Source organism: Neltuma alba, unplaced genomic scaffold (genome assembly GCF_004799145.2).
Source record: "Neltuma alba isolate B1F8T4 unplaced genomic scaffold, ASM479914v2 tig00006183_pilon, whole genome shotgun sequence".
In the NCBI taxonomy this organism is placed as follows: domain Eukaryota; kingdom Viridiplantae; phylum Streptophyta; class Magnoliopsida; order Fabales; family Fabaceae; genus Neltuma; species Neltuma alba.
Genome location: NW_021634377.1, coordinates 50,077 through 71,722, shown reverse-complemented (window position 1 = coordinate 71,722; position 21,646 = coordinate 50,077). Strand labels below are relative to the sequence as shown.

Genomic DNA, 21,646 nt, shown 5'->3' with positions numbered 1-21,646 from the left:
TCTCCAACTCACACTCTCTCTCTTTCCCACTTCTCTTTCTTTAATAATTTACCATTATTCTCTCTCATGTTCTCTCCTTATTAATGAGGATATTTTTGAAAAAAATTATACTTTTTACACATTAATTGTTCTTAACTAATTTTAACTGTTTTTTTATCAACGTAATCCGGTTATTCGTCTCTTATAATAAAGAACGGAGGGAGTAATATATACAATAAAATTAGTAATAATTAAATTACATATTCATACCTTGTCAACTTTGTATATAGTGTATCCACGTATATTATACGTAAGAAGTAAGTATTTCTCGTTTATATAAAAACAAACACGTTTTTTGTGACCAAGAGAGCAAGACGTATGTACAATATTACCCATCATTAATTCATCCCTTTCTTCATTCCGTCTAAAAGATTCGTTGTATCAAAACACGTCAAGCCAAGTATTTTAGTTAAAATTTGCAGCCTTAATAAGTTACCTACAGGGAGGGAACTTTATGTACGGGGATAGAGTCATTAATAAACATGCGACCAAAGAGAGCTCACACAAAAAGGTCAATGTTATGCCATTTATATTTGTCACTACTACGTGCAGAACCCAAATTAACATGATACTAGCCTCAGTTAGGGACGTCGATGACGTTAAAACTCGATATTGCATAATGCTGAAGAATGAAAGAACATCTAGTATTAATGGCTTTGTAATTTAGGATTAATTTGATCTGTGAATGTGTGTGTTTGTGTGTCTCATCGTCTAGCTTGGTACATGGAGATGAAGAACCTTTCATTTTGATAGGACATTATTCTAATCCCTTGTTTTTAAAAACACTTTTACCCAGAAACGCAGAAACATTATACTAAGTTCATCTTTCTTTTAACAACAAAAAGATCTTACGACATTTAATACTTCCAGAATCCACAATAACATCAAGAACAAGTAGTAGCACCAGATAACAAAGCAACAAATGATCACATAAGCATGAACCTACCAATATTCAAACACGAAACAGTCATTCTTACAGTAATTGCCTAACAATGGCAACAGCAACCCAAGCAAGATCGCGCATAGCGTCGTTTTCCGGTTTAAGCAGCGATTTGTCGCCGTCAAACTCTCCCTCGCAATAAATTGCTTCGTTTCCCATATCCTTCACACCGTCTTCTGCGAATTTAGGGTTCCCTTTTTGCAGAGCTTCAGTGGCTTCCGGAACGTCCGTCCTCAGCACCATGTCGTACATTCCCCGACAAGATTTCAATGCCCACTCCTGCTTCGGATCTAAATCCCCTCCTTGCAAGAGATGATTGATTTTGTTCTCCGTAGCTTTCGCTTTCGCCGTGATCACTTTCACCATAATCAGACCGAGCCCTGTGAATAATTAAACACGATTGACGATTGGTTCAGCGACTGATTCATGCCAAGAATTGAATCGACAGGATGAATTAATAATGATCGGTGTTTCTGAGAATATTACCTGCGACGTCGGTGTGGGAGCTTCCGGGATCGGATTTTAGGGATTGAACGCAGAGATCGTAGTTAGGGGTTTGCTTGCAGGTGGTTTCGATCAGACTTTCGTCGTCGGAATGGACCATCCTGATTCTGCTGCAATGGCTGGGTGTTATTACGAAGATTGTGGGTACAATGAAGATGATCATTAGAGTTTGAGATCTCAGATTCGCCATGTTTGTTTCAGAGATGAAGAAGAAGAATGGTGAAGAAGATGATACGTACTGCGATTTTACTGTGCTTCCCAGAACTGAATGGCACTGGGCCTTTTATAGTTTGGATTACAGAGAATGAGGGACCTATATAATAATTATTTTAATTTTTAAAATTAATTATTTTCAGATGAAGGATGTTTAGGGGTTATAAATTGTTTTTTCTGAGGGGGGAAAGGGTAATTTAGGACACTTTATTAGGTAATTTAATTTAAGAAGATTGAAGTTATTATTGTTCTATTATTTTTTTGGTAAATGAAATATTAAAGTTGTTATTTTGTCTTTTTTTGAAAAAAAATTACCATAGAGGCGTTTCTTATAACTAGCATTTATAATTTATTATTTTATAGTTATATAATTAGAATATTTAATTTCTTCCTATTTTTGTTCATCGAATTGAATTGAATCTGTGTACGTTTAATATATTAATTTGTTGGCTTTGTCCATGCATCGCATTTTGTTCACTTCAATTAATTTGGTATCTGGGCGTCTGTATTTTCATTTAATTTGATGTTAAATTAAATGATTAATTTATTAATTAATTAACTCTATCTACCAATACAGATAGTTCACGTAACTCAGGACTCCGGTTTTGTGAAGTGAATTGAATCCGCCTTGTGTACTGCACTGTTCAGATTTTTCTTAAGTGTCCATTTATTTTCATTCAAATAACATAAATCTCTTAAATTAAGTTATATATATGTAATTTAAATTATTAAACTGATGATTTCTCAAGCATTGATTCCATCATCTTGATTCATTCGTCTTTAATTTGCACATTGAATACTAATTCATCATCATCTTCTTTTTTTTTAAAAATTTTATTTACCTACGCACCTCACTGGGTTTGTGAAGTGAATCTGTACGTTGTGACATTTGAATATCGAATGTTTTCATTTAATTGAAGTCTCTCTTAACTTTATAAGTAGTGTAATAATTTAAATTATTAAAATTAGATGATTTCATTGTTTCTTACTCTGATATTAATATATGAATTGAATGCCAATTTAGGTTTAGGAGAATCCCGCAAAAATAAAAAATAAAAAACTTAAAGAGACAAGATCACAAGAGTATTTTCAGAAATTAGTCATGAATTTTTCCTCAAAATTTGTTAAAAAAAAGATTGTATTAATAGTTAATAGATAAGACTACGAGTATGACGACATAAATAGGACCAGAGAAAATAAATTAGATACAATTTTATTTTTCGTTTCGTTACATTATTAGTGTTTGAATCCTTGCATGATTCTCATCCGGTTCGTAATATAAGATACAATTTTATTTTTCGTTTCGTTTCGTTTAAATTAGATACAATCCTCAGCGCGTTATATGAATACTCATCCGGTTTTTAATATAAAACCTGTTTAATTAATTTGATTAGATCAAGAAGTTAGGTATGCTAGTTAATCATAAGAAATATGATATCTTTTTCCTAAAATATCATAATCGTCTTTCTTAATATCATCCCTCCTTTACTTACTTGATTATGGTTGAGTGGGTATCTATAGGAGTAATTTAGAAAAAATTAATAAATATGAGAAATAGGTTATATATTTAGGACCAAAATTAACTTAACAATTAAGTCTTATATTAAGGATCAAAGAAATACTATAGTACCATTTAAATGTGGTTATTTGATGGAACATTATCAAACTTAATTTAATTAGTGTAGCTTTTTAAAAGAATTTTTTTGGGGTTATCTGGTATTTATCTAATTAGTTTTTCTTGGTAACAATCTAATTAGTTATTTAAATTAGGGATAATATAACTTTTGGCCCATCAAATTTGCCCATATTTATTTTGATTTTAATTTATCAAATTTCTAACCATAAATTTTGGACAATGAAATTTCTTTCTATTTAAAATATTAATCTCTATACCTTATTTCGTCTTTTAAGGAATCAAAATTTATAATTTGAAATTTGATATATTAAAATTAAAATTGGGGAGGAGATTATGAGCCTATTTGAGATAATATTTAAAAGCACTTGTAAACACATTTTACACAAGTCAGAACAAAATTTTTTTTTACACACTTACCTCATATTTCATAAATCACAATTAAAAGGTTAATTACTATCTCTGGTCCTTAATATAAAATTTCATTTGATTTTTATTTTGATATTAAATATAAGACCTCAATCCACTATATGTTTCATATTTATTTATTTCTTTTTACTGCAGTCTTTTTCATAATAGTAGTTATAACCAATATACTCGATTAACAAAGGATATTTTAAAAAATTTAACACCTATTTATAACAAATAACTAATTTAATTTATTTTATTAGTCTATTTAAATTAATCAATTAGTTCTTATATTTAACAGTAGAAGTAGTATAAGACATTCCAAACCAGTCCTATATTAAACCATTTCGATTATCAAAGTAACTGTCTAACAATAGCAACGGTCACAGCCGCGGCATTTCGTACAGCATTATTTTCTCGTGTAAGCGGCGATTTCACGCCGGAGAACTCTTCCTCACAATACGTAGCTTCGTCTTGCGCATCTCTGACACCATCTTCACCAAACTTTGGGTCTCCTTTCTTCAGAGCTTCAATGGCTTCCGGCACGTCGTTCTCCACAACCACTTTGTACATCTCAGCACACGATCTCAATGCCTTCTCCTGCTTCGCTCCCACACGCCCCCCGTGAAGCAGCTGGTTGATTCTGTTACTCGCAGCCTTCGCTTTTGCCGCCGTAACTTTCACCATTATCAGACCTAGCCCTGAGAGCAAGCTCGATTTCAATCAGACAATCGATGATTATATTGACCCGGCGATTAGCTTCTTAAAGAGTTGAATCGTAGAGTGAATTATTGATGTTAGTGAGATTAAAAGTTACCTGCGACGTCGGCGACGGAGCTGGCGGGATCGGATTTTAGGGATTGAACGCAGAGATTATAATTAGGAGTATTCTTGCAGGTGGTCTCAATCAGGGTTTTGCGGTGTGGGTGAATCTTGCCGGCTCTGCTGCAGCTGCTGGGTGATACTATGAAGATTGTAGTGGCAATGAAGATGATAGTCCTCAGAGATTTCAGATTCGTCATGTTCGCTTCAGACAAGAAGAAGAAGAAGAAGAAGAAGAGGATGATGATGGTTGAAGCGATGCTTATGGTGATTTTGCTGTGCTCTGAATTGAGTGGTCATTGGCATTTTTATACTTCCACTACAGAGCATGAACACATACAACAAGGGATTATGATCTTGCAAGTCGATGTTGGCCAAAAAAAAAAAATCTTTCAAATGGATTTGGGAAGCAAGTGGGATACAGGTGTATACAGTAGTGTCGTATATATTGTTATGAATGAATTCTCGTAAATGAGTTTTACTTATTTCTTATAATTACCTTAAATGATCTATTTTTCACTTAATTACAAACTAGAACAATCTAAGCACTTGCCCTTTGGAAGAACAAAAAATTACAAGATACTCCTGTAAGTTGTACAATTAATGCAATGGATTCTATTTTTAGAAGATATTTAATTTCCTCCAATCCTAAACATGTACATGCATGAGGAAGGACTAAGGAGGTTTCTCTTTGATTTTAAATTTACAATTTTTATAAATAAATAACTTAGTTAATTTACCTACTTTCTATAAATTAGTTATGGGATTAAGATGTAAATTTGTTTTATCTACCGTAAAAAAATATAAATAGTCAGTATTAATATTATAACAATCAACGTTAGTTTTTCAATTGTAAGAGACAAAATTATTATGATTTTAAATTTTTAAAAACAATATTGAAACTAAAAAAATTTCTGAGTGCTCAATATTTTTAAGTGAAAACTCTTAGGATAAATTTACATATTAATCCATTAGTTATCTAATTTTTTGCATTTAGAAGAGAAAAGGGTGTGTATTATAGATATATAAATGATTGGTCATTATATTTTTCTTTCTAAGAATTCATTTGAATTGTAATTTTATTAACTTTCCTAAGATCTAACAATTAAATTTTTAGAGCATAAAAATAGTAACTTGCGATGTTAATTTTTTATAATACCTTTCATAATTGAGTTTTAAAAAAACTATTTTTCTACTACTGATAATATCAGAGAATCGCTGCCAGAATTCCACATCTAATCACAAGCGCAGTTGCTACCCGATAATTAAATTAAAATTGTTACTCCCAAAAATAATTTTAGGAGTATTTGACAAAAATAAATCTTTTTACCTAAATGGAAGGTACATAGCATAAATTTTTAGGAGAATTACAATGAGGTTCCAAACAAGGAAAACAATTGAAAAACAAGTCCCAAAAATTATCATTATCACTATAAGACTTGTCATTATAGGCTGTTGAGGTTGTTATTGAGACTTTTTGGTAATTATTTTTTTATGTGGGACTTGATTATAACACGTCCTAAATCTTTTTACCTAATTTTAAGTCACTAAGGTTGCAAATTCAATGATGAATTATAGAAAAAGACAAATCGTATCGAAATAAAAATCTAAAGAAAAGACAAGTGGGCATCCTTTTCATCCCACTTTTATCCTTTATTAGTTTATGCCTGCTAAAGTTGTCTTTGATTAATCAGAAAGATATGGCAAATTGCGTCTGTATTTGTAAAGTGATTTTCATTAAAAAAATTGATTCGATATTTCACAAAAATTAACCAATACTTTTTATTTTTATATTTTATAAAACTATCACCTCCGATCCTTAATATAAGACCATGTTTGACTTTTATTTTGATCCTAAATGTAAGACTCCAATCCACTTTGTCTCTCCTATTTATACATTTTTTTTAAAGTAGCCCTTCTAACAATGATAGTTCTAGTTGATACATTTGATTAGCAAGGATATTTTAGGAAAGACAACACCTATTTAGAACAAATAACTAACTCAACTTACTTCTTTAATCTCCTCAAATTAGTCAACTGCCTCTTATAATTAGGACCGAAGGTAGTATTTGTCATAAATTTAACTTTATGTAAAAAAATTTGCACATATAATCTGTTTTCACATGTTGAATCAAAATCACACAACCTAAATTTATTATAAAATAACGAAATAGTGATTTTATAATTATTTAACAGTAACAGATAACCCAATCTTAATAACATTAACTACCAAAATTTTCAACTATGAAAAGGTAAATCTGGTGCTTTCCGTTGTCTAAGTTTTATGGCAGAAAGAAAAGGTTCTTTTAATTTTTATTCGAGAGATATTGTAAAATAGAAAAAATGGAACGGATTACAGTTTTTTCCATCGAACATAATTACTATTCTTTTAACTTTCTGGATCCCCATCGTAAATGAGTAAGAACATCTTAAAAAAAAAAAAACAATTTTACAATACAACGGAATCAGTTTTAGTACTCATCACTCTAATGAGTACCATGATGCTTATTATTATGATGAAATTTAAATCATTTAAAATCAATTTTAATAGTCTGGATTTAAACTTTTTAAGTAGTGATGTTTAAATAAAAATTTATTTTTAAAAAACTTACAGTTAAGAAATTATATTTATTTTAGGTTATGTACATATTAAAAGAAAAATATTTTTTAAAACAAAAACATTAAATATTAAATCTCGACTATCTATGTTAAGCTTGAATGGTTAAGATTTGATGAGTATTACGATACTCATTACTACGATTAGTACTAAAACTGGTTCCCAATGCAACATTGTACTCATAAATTTTACTAAAATTCTTCTCCCATGGTAACGTTAATTAGCTGAATGCTCCGACTTGCTGTGATAACTTTTCGTTTTAAGTGTTTTCCTATGGCTTTTAAAAATTTTATTTATCCATTAGACTGAAATAAATTGATTTATTCACCACTTTGAATAGCTGTAGAGAAAGATTCATTTTGATATTAAATATAAGATTTTAATCTGTTTTGTCTTTCAAACTTATAATTTTTAGCCCAAAATATTTATATTGATTGTACATATTAATGATACTTTAGTCAAAGAGTAGCTTGAGAGCTAGATAACTAATTTACTAATATTTACAAAATCAATTATGCTAGTTATTTGTAATAAATTACTACTTCATTTTTTAATATAAGATCTAGTTGATTAATATGACTAGATCAAAAAACTTAATTAATTTAATTATTTGTAATAAATACATGTTATTTTTACTTCAATACCTTTGCTAATCATGCATACATATTAGTTATAACTACTATTTAATAAAACTTTTAACATGTGCAATTACTACAAAAAACTACCTAGAAAAATATAGATAAATATGACAGACTTCAAGTCTTATATTTAAAACCAAATTAACTATTAAACTAGCTCTTATATTAAATACCGGAGATAATAGTTTTGATTCCTTATACTATTATCTTTAATAATATGTATTAAAATTAAGGAGAATCATTAGAGTCTCAAAGAAAGAATATAATTATTAAAACATCTCAATGACATTAGAGTAGCTTTTAATGACAAGTTTTAGTATAAAAAATAATAACTGTTTAATTGTAATTATTTTTTGCTTTAGAACCTCAAAGTTTTATTAATATGTGCAGTCAATAAGAATATTTTATATCAAAATTATAAATTTAAAAAATAAAATAAATTGAAGTTTTATATTTAAAATTAAGAAAAAATTGCATTAAAGTCACATCAAAGAGAATTAAATACAAAAAGATCTTTTAAAATTATCAAACTAATCTAAGATCCCAAGGGACCATATTATAAGATATTCTGCTTCTTCAGTTACTAACTTGCTCTAATCTTTTCTTTTTTGTTTTTTTTTAAATTATACATTGATAACTGAAAGGACACTCATTAATAACTTAAAGCATAATGGTTAATAACTATCAGAGAAGGTATTAACAATCAATATACATTAAATCCTTGTGTTGCACTAAGAAAATATGTTGATATTACCTGCTGTGATGGTTGTTGATTGTTGCATTTTAAATGGGTAATGATTGCCATTTCAGTTATCAATACATATTTAAAAAATGAGAGTAATTTAATAATTGAATGAGTAAAGTTTTTTACAATGAGGTCTCTAAACAACCCAAATTAATTTGAATATTGCAAAAAAAAATTGTATTTAACTTTAATACAAATTTTCCAAAAGTTAAAGTAAACTCTTCTTATAACTCTTATATTTAACACATAAAGTGATATACTCCCTCCGATTTTTAATATAAGAATTAATTTGAGTTTTAATTTAATTTTAAACATAAGATCTCAATTTATTTTGTTTCTCATATTTATCTTTTTTAAAAAAAATAATCCTTGTAGTAATTGTATATGTCAAATATTTCATCAAATAACACTTGATTAACAAAGATATTTTAGGAAAGACAACACTTATTTATTATAAATAACTAACTTAACTAATTTTTTCTGATTCACTCAAATTAGTTAACTAACTCTTATATTAAGTATCGAAGGAAGTAGTAAATTATAGTACCTTCTGTCCTTAATATAAGACCTTATTTGAATTTTATTTTGGTCTTAAATAAAATACCTTAATCTATTTTGTCTCTCATGTTTATACATTTTTTTTCAATATAGTCCTTCTAACAATAATAATTCTAGTTAACACATTTAATTAGCAAGAATATTTTAGGAAAGAAAACACCCATTTATTATAAATAATTAATTTAACTTTTTTTTTAATTTTTTCAAATCAATTAATTAGCTCTTATAATTAAAATCGGAGTCAGTATCATTCATGAACCGTCCGTTTAAAATATTCACGAGGGAAAACCCTAGCGGCGAAGACTGTGTATTCACGTGATATACACGTGACTATGATTATGGAAGTACTGATCCGTGGGCGCCGCAATGCGCAATCACGCTATCCACACTGAACTCCCAATGCATGCGCGATAGCCGTCCGATCTCTTACCACGTCATCGATTCGTGTGAATTCTCATTTCGACGGCTGAGATCAGTGCTGCAGAGCTAACTGGTGAACCGAAGGAAGGAGCTGGAATCATCGCTGTGTCCCTCCTATCCTCCTTCCTTGCTCGATTCTCGATTGGTTTTCGTTTCTTCCCGGGAAATTCGGATTTTTCTCGAGAAAGTGGTGTGGTTTTCCTAGTTCTTTTGATTTGGAGATGAAGACTACGGAAGAATTGAAGGAACACGTGGCCGAAAACGAGGTCACGGTTCGGGATGAAGAAGGTGACTTTGAGGAAGAAGATGGCGAGGATGACTCCGAGGATGAAGTAGAAGAAGGAGGTGATGACGACGAGGATGAGGATGATGACGATGACGACGAAGACAATGACGTTGATGATGAGGATGAAGATGAAGAAGATGATGACGACGCTCCGGACGGCGACGATGACGAAGATGAAGATGATGACGAAGGAGGTGATGTCGCACAACACGGTGATGCTGGTGACGACGACGACGACGACGACAACGACGGTGAGGACGACGACGAGGAGGGCGAGGAAGAGGTAATTGACTTAGATTTGCTTTCCTACCTGCCTAGTTTTGTAGAACTAATTAACACTGAGGAATTTGCAAATCTGAAATATTTACTATAATTCATTTGATCGGCTTATCTTCTTTTCATATGTTTTAGTTGTTTGGTCCCTCTGAAGTATCCTGTCATGTCGACTCCAAGCTACCAATTGAAAATCGCAAAAATGAAAAAAGCAAAACGGAATTCGTTTTAGCTTATCTCGACAACCATTTTCAATGACAAATCCTGGTTAGATCTTATAAGAAGCTGTCTGTGCAACAAATTTCTTTTCTGAAACTGTTGCAGCTTCAATTTCAGTGTGCTTTCGTTGTTCGTTTCTCCCTTAAATTGATGGGAGAAGGACTAATCCTGTTTCTGCCGTGTCCTTTTCCTTCGTTATTCTCAATCTTCTCGGTTATTTATCTTGGCAAGTTATAATTCCGGTGCTGATCTAAAAGGGGGGAGAGAGAGCCTATAGTTATAGCTTTTGAGTTTTGACCATTTGAGATTTTTGAATTTTCATAAATTACGTCTTAAGGGTTCTCAATACCCATATATTTGCATTAAAAAAAATTCAAAATCCATTTATTCTGCATTATTCAGAGGCTGGATACATCAATAGTGTACTGGTATGGTCACCTGAATTTTTGTATACGTTTTATTCATATTTTTTATGGGGTTTGAGAAATAAGAATCATGTAATTGGACTGATTCTAAAATTGCATATATAATCGTGTCTTGCTTAATTGTCCCCTGATTGATCTGACTGAGCCAGTGAACTTGAAAAATGAATACATGTTAAATTTGAAGTTTTCTTGTCCATATTTTATGTGAGCTTTCATTTTGTATTTTCTGGCCTATCTGCTTTTACTCTTCATCCACTTCAACTTTCCATTTGATTATTCTAGTTTATTTTGTTGTCTTCCCCTCGTTAAATTACCCTAGTCTTTGTAACACTTGAAATTTTTTAGGAGGATTTGGGGACAGAGTACCTTGTTCGCCCCGTAGGCAATGCCGAGGAAGAGGAAGCATCAAGTGATTTTGAGCCTGAGGAGAATGGTGAGGAGGAAGATGAAGTTCATGATGAGGACGAGGAGGAAGGTAAGAAGGCTGAGATTCCATCAAAAAGAAAGAGGTCCGACAAGGATGATTCAGATGACGACGGTGACGGTGGAGAAGATGATGACAGACCCTCTAAGCGATAGGGGTTAGGACCACGCTTAAACTCAAATGGATTAGCTCTCCAAACAATAGGTCAAATATATTGCCCTCTTTCTAAACACTTTCTCCATAGATAGTATAGCATGCTTGGTGGGATTTTTTTTTTTTTTTTTTAAAAAACTATTCTGTATTATTATAATGCATTACTTTTAGGTTTACTAGTATTGTCTGTTGGACTAGTCTGGTGAATGTGATCTATGGAGAACTCTGTTGAAGTACTGGTAAAGATTGTGTTGAACTTGAGTTCTATTTGATAGGATTTTAGATGGAGTCCTTGTGTAATACAATTTCTGACACACTGAAATTGTGGGTAGAATTTCTTCTGGATTGATATGATTGGTTGTTCATCTCATATCTACAAGACTTTGAATTTTCTTTTTGCAAAAGTGGTTTTGTCGGTTAATTGAATACTTTCTGTGTTGTGGCATTTACTATGTGACGGCAAAAGGTTAAAAATGATTGACTTGTTTGGTGTAGGGAACATTTAGGGCTTGCAGTGCTCACTTTTGGTACTTTTCCTTGTAAGTAGCACTCACGGGACATATAATCTAAGCTTGTTTACTAAAATCAAAGCTCGAAATGGCTGATATATGATCAATATCGTTATTGCCTTAGTGTTACCCGGGGCGTCAATGGGCTTTCTGGTGGGTTTCTAAGTTCTTCAATCCTGCAGGCGAAGCAATTCTTTTTCTGCTCTTAAGAATGGGCCTCGCATCAAATTGTTGATTTTTTCATTTAACTCGTATGTCTATTATCCTTTTTAAATTTTAACTCACAACTTTATATTTAAGAAAAATTTAAAGGGAGGGGCATAATGCTGTTGAGTTATAAGGCTCCCACATCAAGTTGACTTGGAGTCTTGGATAAAAATATAATGTAAAGGGGGTCGATAATGCATCTCTCTAAAATTTAAGTTTTTTTTTTTTTTTTGCTTTACTTTCTGATTTTGAATGCTCCATTTATACAAGTCACTTCAATCATTTTGGTCAACACACGGGAGAAAATCTAGTATATTATACCATTTCTTAATAAGCTTATCGTAAATTAAAATATGAAAACTAAGAAGTTTTATTCTTTTCTAGCCATGTTTTGAAACTTCACGTCATTTCAACCATTATGAGTTTATTTGGAACAGTTTATAAATAATTTATAAAGAATTTTTTAATAGTAATTTACGAAATACGAGATTATTTTTACGAGATTATTTTGTTTTGGTTTACATAAAACGTGTTTATAAGGGGTTTTTACCGCTATCCCAAACAGGCATTACGTCTTTATGTCTTTGGTGCTCGTAACAAAAATTAAGGAAATTATGCTTTTCAAAGGTCTCTACTGTTTAAATCAGTTTGAAGAGAGTTAAATAAGTAGAATTACAAGCCAAAGATATGCTTGATCTGGGATTTATTCTTTATTTTTGCATAAGAAAGCCTGCCGAAGTGTCATTATCCTGGGCAGTCTTCCTTTTTTAGGTTTTTTCAGATATGATATCTAGATCCAATTTGAAATAACTCGTGTGACGATCTTTTCTGCATTCATACAGACTTGGAAAACTTATACCTAAGCAGCTAAGTATCTAGTTTAGTGCGATAAATTAAAAAAAATCAATAAATTAATATTTTGAAGAAAAAAAAACCATACGCCCTTGATATTCATGATATATTTTGCATGTTCAACAAAAATAACATACAAAGCACTATACAAGTGTTAATTAATTAATTTTTTTTCACTATACATAAACATTCTTTTATAAAAGGAAACTCTATTTAAAATATTATTAGGTATTAAATATGAACAGAGATTCAAATCTTGGCTTAGTACTTTGTGAGAAACTAACCCTTTCAACTAAGTCTAACTTTTTTTTAATATTAATCGATCCTTATATAAAAAAGGAACGAAAAAGCAAAACCCCCTTCTGATGGCCCAGCGACCAACTTCTCAAGTACAACACAGTAAATAACTAACTAATTTACCAATCTCTCAAGCAGCATCCTCAATCTGAGCTAGAATGCGTGGACATATTAAAATTTAAGGCAGAGATCAAGAATACAGAATAAAGAATTTTTTTTTTAAAAAAAAGATAAAACTATTATTACCCCAAAAAAGAAGATAAAACTATGATTTGAAATGACTCTTGCTTGGTATGATCCTGGGAATAATCAACACTGATGAACAGGATCAATTATCATCCTCATCGTTACAGTTTACGCACACAAGTACTCTATCATCAAATACCTAGATGCTCAAAAAGAAAATTGTGAATATTATCTCAAGGTATTATGTGGCAAATCACATAACCTTGAGCAAACCATCTAAGTAAAATTGTATAACTGAAGAAACGTCAATCAAAGATCTAGTTGTTCATTCCATCTACTTAAGACTGATTTCATTACATGATAATATAAATAAACTAAAGAAACTACAACGTTTGAAAAAGCCAGCATCATGAAAACTGACTAGAAATGCAATGGTACAAAAGCATCGTGACAAGCAGTGGCCGCCAAAATACCTTCTCGTGAGACATTCCCACTTGGGAGTTGGCTCTCCATCAAAATATATGAACAATGTCATATGCAAATCTTCGTTATGTCAAGGAAGAACATAAACAATAGCAACAATATGGTCATTAGAGGAAGGGAAGTTTAGAAATTTTGGCTGAATTGAGTTTTATTATAGAAAACGTCACTAATACCCACACAACCCATACAAAACATAGCACAAGTTGAATGGGCTTTCTTGTCAATGAAGACAACATGGCAACTTAACGAGACACCAAGGTGCGGCTCCTTTTTACATGGTATTGGAGTAGCATCTGCTTGGTAGTTATGAGAGACAATTTTTTCTACCAAATGAATATGAAGGGCGGAGCTTCCTGCATAGGTATTGTTTATTTTGGCTAAGTAATGATATTATTTTGCTGGAAAGTTTTAATTTTGATTATCATGTTTTCATCAAATATGATCACATAATTTTCTTTTCTAAGGCTGCAGTACATGCACATGGCAATTATACCATGATGGCACTGGAATCGGGCTATGGCTGCCCAAGGCCAAGGGCATTTGTAATTCGGGAAAATGCATAACTCTCCTTGAACTATAGTCTATAACAGCTTTGATTCATGGACCCAAAAATAAATGCCATAAAAAGGTGAAAACATTACATGTCAAACAAAATTTTCCAAACCAAGCGATTGTCACATGATAACTCACGTGTCCTGTTACAATCACAGGGCTCTGACACATTAATGTTTTCTCTTGCACTGAGAGTTTTGATTGTAATGTGTTATATTTGAAAGTTTCTAACCAAGGTCGTAATCAGGCTATATATATGATGAGTTGCGTATGGTTTCCCCTTGTAACCCATAATACAAAACAAGTTTTAGTTATTCAAATATGGAGCCATACTTTACCAAGTATTATCGATGAGAAGGATACGTCCAGAACAGCACGAAGGACTGCAGAAAGTACCAAGGGAAAAATGTCAAAACAAGGCAAACAATGCACATGAGAGGAGGGTGGGGAAGGGGGTTAAGGAAGAGCACTCATAACCGGATAGAAAAAGATATATCAAAATCATCATTTGCTGTATGGTGAAGTGGTCAAGTCAGCTATTTGATAAAAATACAAAGATTGTAGTTCTCAAGTGGTCAAGTCATCATTTCGGTTGTAATTTACCAAGAATTTTCAGCTAAAACTCAAAGGTTTTTTTCAAAAAGAAAATCACAGACATAAACCAATCATCAGAGACAGTATATCCTTGATATATTGGTTTTTCTGTTTTCTTTTTTGGAGGATTATATTCTCTCTTCGCCTACTTTTAACTTTCTACATGGGCATATTCTTCAACATAGAAATAAAGACCTCATACAAAAAAATTATGCTAAGATAGAAAGAGATCACAAGAAATTATACCATTAGACCACCAAAAAAGCCATCAAGTAACACCCGGTTCCAGGAGTCAAAGTATGAGTGGATTGAAAATTTAGCTTTTGCTATGAGCCCAATGGAAGTAAGTGCCATGACAAGGAAGTAAAAGACAAATCCCTTCAATCCAGTAAACCCCAAAATTCCGGCAACAACTCCACCAATTATGGACATAAATGTTCGGCTGCAAAAGAAACCATGAAAGGCATCTTCGTTTAGTATTACTCACGTCACCAAAGCAACATATTTCCCCCTCCCCTTGCTCCATGACTAATCTGTATATATACCTCTCATGCACTCTGGTAATTGTTTCTTACAAGTAAAGCCATAAAATGCAACTCACACTTAGAACACCATCCCAAACATGATGCTTCTAGTCATATGTGTGTTTTTAGATAAAGAATTCAACTTATCTACAGGAAAAGGTCAAAACAAACCTGTAATAGATAGTTTTCATGTTTTGTTGCAAATTCTCCGCATTGAAGGTCGGTAAGTCATTCACTCCATTGCCTGATTTCTTCTCTGATGAACTTGAGTCAATATGTCCACCCATGATATCTGACTTGTCTGATTTGAAAAAGGGTACCTGAAAAGAGTAATAGAATTGAATCCTTCTGGAGAGAGGCAGACCAAACATACAATAAATCTGATGAACTACAAAGGCATGGACTTCAATTCAGGGAGACATACTAAGAAGAAAGAAACTGGCGTCAAGGTTTTGTTGAATTCCACTTGATTATACTATCTTCAACAAATAAATACCCAAATTAAGAATTTATCAACTATAGAGACACCACTGTATGTCAAATGGCAGCGAACCTAAAGAAATCAAACTTGATTCCTAAACCCGCCATTCAAACAGTGATATCACAATTTTTGTTCTAGATATAAGATGCACGATTGGTTGTTTCTGTCAATAGCTTCTAAATTCACAGCAGCACGAAGTGATTAAAAATCAAGCTTCTAAATTGCCAGACACCAATAGAGTCAGGTCATTTACCAGATCCTGCATCACAAATACCCTAAAAACGGTCTAAATTGGTGATAATATGAAGAGATTAATAAACAGAATGTAAGTCAGTAGTCATAAAAAATGAAGAGGGCGGAAATATAATAGCCAATTACACTCCATCCAAGCAAAAACAAGGAATCTCAAAGTTAACAAAATTTAAGCTCAATCTGTAAGGTATCCAAACGATTACACGACTGGATTCAAAGCCAAATTAAAATGACGCATTTCAAACAAAGCCAAAAATAAACGAGGCGACGGTGTCCGACACAGTGTTGACAACCACGCAGGGAACCGATGACGTAGGGAACAATTCAAATCTAGAGTGAATCTCACCGGATTTTGGTGGAAGACAAAGCACTATGGTTCGAATCCTCTTCAATACTTCCCGGAGAACAACCACGCAGCGCTGACAACGGTGGATAGCGTCCGCCGGCGAGCTCGACCAAGTGCCGAATGCTTGTTCGTCGACGAAGAATATTGGATCTGCTCCTTGTCCGAGATTGTATTTTGTTGGGCTTATAGTCAATTTTATTAATTAATTTTCTATAAGTTCGTTATTATTTTGGACTTCGTTTGCATCGCTAGCTCTCATATGGGTTTCCGCCCAGAACGTGGCTGCCCTCATCTAGGACATTTTATTCATCCCTCTCAGCTCCTAACATGAAAATTAGATAGGAAAAATTCGGAATAAATCTCTCATTACAAATTTAATTAGCAAATAGTTTCTAGAATGATTGATTACAAAAAAAAAGATTAGTTGCAAACAAAAGAAGGTAAGTCGCACAAAGAGAAGATGGTTTGTACAAAATTATTTGAATATAAAAAATTAGTTTGAACACAGAGAAGATGACTTACACATAAAAAAATTTCATTTATAGAAAAAAAAATTGAGTTGCACATTTCACAAAAAAAGATTATTGCATATAAGAAAAAATAAATTACATACAAAGAAAGTTATGTTGCATACAATAGAAATTAAGTTGTATGAAGTACTTATATTCCATTTGCTAATTAAATTTTTAATAAAGAATTTATCCCTAATTTTTCCAATTAGATAATTACTTACACAAATTTTTAATATAATAACTAATTAATTAATTTAAAAATATTAAAAAATTAGTTAAGATGGTTAATTGTCACATGTTGGTCTCCCAAAAATATCATTTTCAATTATGCGCATTGGATGATTGAAATTATTTCTTAGTGGAAACCCATTATAATCAATAGGAATATTTTTTTAAAAAATAAAAGATGATATAGATTGATGTCTTATATTTAAGACTAAATATAACTCCTAACTAGTTTTTATATTAAGAATCGAAAATCATAATTTATAAATATTGACCAATGAGAGGGGCTAATCCCTCATAACATGAAGAACTAAATTTTAAATTGACGTTAGGAGAGGTACTCATATTTAATATATAATTAAAAAATAATAAAACTTATAAATGTGAGCGAGAATTAAGTTACAAAATTAATGAAAGAGTAAAATAGTAAATGTGAGGTTATTTGGGTAAAGATGAAGATGAAAAGAGATAATGACATCCCCGTAACCTATGACATTCATATCACTCCTAATGGCATGCGCATTATATGAGAATTTGCCTCGTCAAAAGAGTTCAATTACGACCTGTGGGACGAAAATTAAAAAAGAAATATGCATAATTTTTTACCACACTACTCACTACTACATCATTAAAAATATCTTTTTAACTAAAACCCAAGCTAAGGACAAGAGGGGAAAAAATACAGCACAATTGATATGTTTGTGGTTGAAAAGTTCGACAAACTTTTCACACATTGTAAAGGAAGGAATTTGATAAATAAATCTATTAGATCTTTATTGGAACAAATTTGCTGGATATTGATTTCACTATCCCTTTGAAAATGATGAATGAAAAAGAATTTTGATAAAATATATTTTGTTTTATCTCATCTAATGTGCCCTTCTTTTAGTTGTGTAATTGAATCAGCATTACATTCATGTAAAATTGATTCCTGTGTGATATATTATCAATTTTAACCATATATATTTTTAACTTGCGCTATGTATCATTAGAATTTCTGCATGATTAAATAATATAGTTGATATAGTTTGTTTTATAAATCACCATAAAATAAGTGTACCGCCACACATAAACAAATGCTCTGTTTCTGAACAGTATATTCGTCTCCATGTGGATAAAAACACAACAAATGAGGTCTAATTCATTCATAAAATTAAGTAAACTTCATCATTATTTTCTTGCTTGGTGGAATCTTATTCTCATGACGATTATCACATGTAGCATAGGAATACAAAGTAACATAATTGGTAAACTTAGTCACACTTAGAACGTAGTAATTCCAAAACATGTCTTAGAAACAAAGGCTTTATTATTTTTTTGTCTTATAAGCATATTATATAGGATCTATATATTATGCCCTATTGGTAAGTAAAGATTTGGCAATACGACCATCCCCACCTTTAGGATGAAAACCACCTGGGACACGTTCATCACCAGTACCATAAACAATCCTTAAAACTTCCTGGGGCTGTCTAGGATAAGCCACTGAGGTATCATCACCTGCGAGAATGTTGCCAGAAATTTTGCCTTCTGCTCCAACAGAATTGGCTACCACAAGTCCTTCATCTTTCATACCCATTTTCCCTAACTTGTCTCGAAGCATAGAGATCCTGTTTGTGAACTCTGCAACGCTCACATTATACGGATTCACAACTTCATCTTTGTGCTGATATAGTAATGTTCGGATTACTGCATCTTGCCCTGACTCTACCCCCAAAAGTCCTGCCACTAGCTGTACATATACACAAACACGCATAATGTCAATTCAAAAAGCAGTTTTCAATCCTAATTCATGAAATACGAGACAAATATGTAAGAGGAGTTTTATTTTGATTCACGTGAAAGTGCTTATAAACACTTAGATAGGCAAGTACAAACAAGCAATTAAGTAGACATAGGTTTTATGTACTGTAGGAAGCTTAAGAAATAATGTACACTACTCATTACTTAATAGTAGTATGTCTTTTTGTAAACTATATGATCACCTCATGCCCCTAATATAAAAAATAATTGACTAATTTGAGGATATTAATAAAGTTAAATAAATTACTTGATTATAGCATATGTCACTATATGATTTCTTTAAAATACTTACGTGTATCGTTAGATTATGTATGTGTATATTAATTTATAAGTTAGATAAATTAGTTTGGAGAAAAACAATAACTAAAAATACTTTAAAATGATGTATTTAGCTTTCTTGATTTTTTCAAATTAGTCAATTAGGTCTTATATTAAGAACCAAAGTGGATTGTATTAGTCTTTAGAGATTCTATTACATAAAAACAATATATTGGCATTATTAGTCCCAAGTGGCCCATTTTTAGGTGAGATAATGACCACTCATTTTATCAAGGCTAATTAGGTCATTTCACTAAACTTAATTTCATGACATTCCCTAAAACTTTCATAGGAGGTAAGCAATTTTCAGGGACAATTTTGAGATTCTCATATTTTAGTGGTGCATACATATATTTCATTCTAAAATGTGCAACATAAATGATAATCTAAAATTTCATTTTTGAAATGGACAAATTGAATATATACCTCCTTGGAAGTTTCATTTTGGAGCAAGTGAGCAGCTCCAACATAGCCAGTAAGGCCAACATAAGGAATGACGTAGGACGCAAGCAAGTAATTAATAGAATTAGCATAAGGATCAAAAGGTGGATTGAGAGGTTTTCCAAAAGCATTGTCCATTATTGTTGCAAATGCTTCACTGCTCAAATTCAATAATGGCCTTGGAAACCCTTTCACTTTGCTCAATATCGCCCTACAATAATAACACATTCAATTTCAAATATTATTATTATTATTATTCAACAAGTAAAACATTTAAGAAAAAAAGTTAATTTATCACAATTTTGACTCAAATTCTTATAGTTTACTTTGCTTGAATTACGCCCTTATAGTTTGATTTGTTATAAGCATTCATCTTTGAGTATAAAACTCATTAATTTTAATTTATAAAAATTCATGAACTTTATGAAATATCTTTTATTTTATTTAATGCTGTTTTAACACCATTGCATTTCTCTAAATTAAAATTACCGAATCAAACAATAAGGCTGAATTCAAACAAAATAAGCTACACAAACCTGATTTAAAATTAAAAATATGTATAAACAAATTAATTTTTTAATATTTAATGAGAGAAGTTATAACTGTGGAGATCACAAAGATGTAAAGATAGAAAATACCTTAAATGCCCAACTTCTTGATAGCCAAATTGCAAGATAATATCCTTAGTGAGAGGATCAAGGTTGGCTAATTTTGCACCACTGGGTAATGGGCCGCCTTGGGCCAACTTTGGGTCAATAGCATCAAGCCCAGAGCCCAAAGCCCCATACAAAAAGAACTCAGCTTCCAGAAACTCCAAATTCAAAGGGAATTCAAGCAAATCATTATCATTGAAATCTAATATTGCAGGCTCTGCGAACACATTGAAAGAAGGAGAACTTGGAAGGAACAAGGAGGCTATGAAAAGAGTGAAAGAGATAGAGATGAAGTGTTTGCCAAGAGCCATTTGTGGGAGAGAAAAATATGGTGAACTTGTAACTCACTTGAATTGCACTATATTCCTGTTTGTGAGGCTATATTTATACACAAATGAAAGGTGTTAAGGAGGGTTTGGTGCATGTAACTCAAATAAACGATAGGACATACACCCTGGCATGTAATAAATCATTATCATTAAACCTTATCTTGTTGATTTAATTAAATGCATATGCAGAGGAAAAATTAATTATTTGATCCTTATAGTTTGGATTCAGTTAAAATTCAGTTCTCTGACCTCTGATTTGGTGTAACATAGTACTACCTCCGGTCCTTAATATAAAATCCTGTTTGATTTTTGTTTTGGTCCTAAATATAAGACCCCAATCTACTTTGTCTCTCATATTTATATTTTTTTCCCCAAAGTAACCCTTCTAATAATAAGAGTTCTAGTCGATATATTTGATTAACAAGGATATTTTAGGAAAGACAACACATATTTATGACAAATAACTAACCCAATTTATTTTCTTAATCTCCTCAAATTAGTCAACTAGCTTTTATAATTAGGACCGGAAGTAGTATCTATAGATAGTTTTGCTATTTAAAACATTAGCTCTTAAGTTTTTTTTTTGGAAAAAAAAAACTTTAGTCCTTGTAATTTGGTTCTTCAAATTTGGGGATTAACATTTTAAATGGTTAAGGCTACAAGAGTGGGTTGTCATGTGTGAAAGTTTAAGGACTAAGTTTCGAGACAAGTTAAAACTATAAAAACTAATTTGTATTAAGTTAAATTTTAATGATTGAATTATAA

At 31.7% G+C, this 21,646-nt stretch overlaps 5 protein-coding genes across 5 annotated transcripts; 1 reads left to right on the top strand and 4 right to left on the bottom strand.

The window, feature by feature from the left end:
* Positions 1-1,012: 1,012 nt before the first annotated feature.
* On the bottom strand, positions 1,013-1,673 carry LOC114749801 (cell wall / vacuolar inhibitor of fructosidase 1-like). The gene is made up of 2 exons (XM_028938332.1): positions 1,466-1,673; positions 1,013-1,359 (listed from the first exon to the last, which is right to left on the bottom strand). The coding sequence occupies exons 1-2, from the start codon at positions 1,671-1,673 to the stop codon at positions 1,013-1,015; spliced, it is 555 nt and encodes a 184-aa protein (XP_028794165.1).
* Positions 1,674-4,026: 2,353 nt separating this feature from the next.
* LOC114749792 (cell wall / vacuolar inhibitor of fructosidase 1-like) lies at positions 4,027-4,853 on the bottom strand. The gene is made up of 2 exons (XM_028938324.1): positions 4,555-4,853; positions 4,027-4,438 (listed from the first exon to the last, which is right to left on the bottom strand). Exons 1-2 carry the CDS (start codon positions 4,757-4,759, stop codon positions 4,092-4,094), a joined length of 552 nt encoding a protein of 183 aa, XP_028794157.1. The 5' UTR covers positions 4,760-4,853; the 3' UTR covers positions 4,027-4,091.
* Positions 4,854-9,572: 4,719 nt separating this feature from the next.
* LOC114749805 (phosphopantothenoylcysteine decarboxylase subunit VHS3-like) lies at positions 9,573-11,605 on the top strand. Its single transcript, XM_028938336.1, has 2 exons — positions 9,573-10,106; positions 11,086-11,605. The coding sequence occupies exons 1-2, from the start codon at positions 9,759-9,761 to the stop codon at positions 11,317-11,319; spliced, it is 582 nt and encodes a 193-aa protein (XP_028794169.1). The 5' UTR covers positions 9,573-9,758; the 3' UTR covers positions 11,320-11,605.
* Positions 11,606-13,470: 1,865 nt separating this feature from the next.
* Positions 13,471-16,777, bottom strand: LOC114749807 (ER membrane protein complex subunit 6). The gene is made up of 5 exons (XM_028938338.1): positions 16,601-16,777; positions 15,693-15,841; positions 15,244-15,439; positions 14,767-14,786; positions 13,471-13,911 (listed from the first exon to the last, which is right to left on the bottom strand). The coding sequence occupies exons 2-5, from the start codon at positions 15,806-15,808 to the stop codon at positions 13,881-13,883; spliced, it is 363 nt and encodes a 120-aa protein (XP_028794171.1). The 5' UTR covers positions 15,809-15,841; positions 16,601-16,777; the 3' UTR covers positions 13,471-13,880.
* A 1,911-nt stretch (positions 16,778-18,688) lies between these two features.
* On the bottom strand, positions 18,689-20,863 carry LOC114749800 (desiccation-related protein PCC13-62-like). Its single transcript, XM_028938331.1, has 3 exons — positions 20,538-20,863; positions 19,885-20,110; positions 18,689-19,069 (listed from the first exon to the last, which is right to left on the bottom strand). Exons 1-3 carry the CDS (start codon positions 20,861-20,863, stop codon positions 18,689-18,691), a joined length of 933 nt encoding a protein of 310 aa, XP_028794164.1.
* Positions 20,864-21,646: the final 783 nt, after the last annotated feature.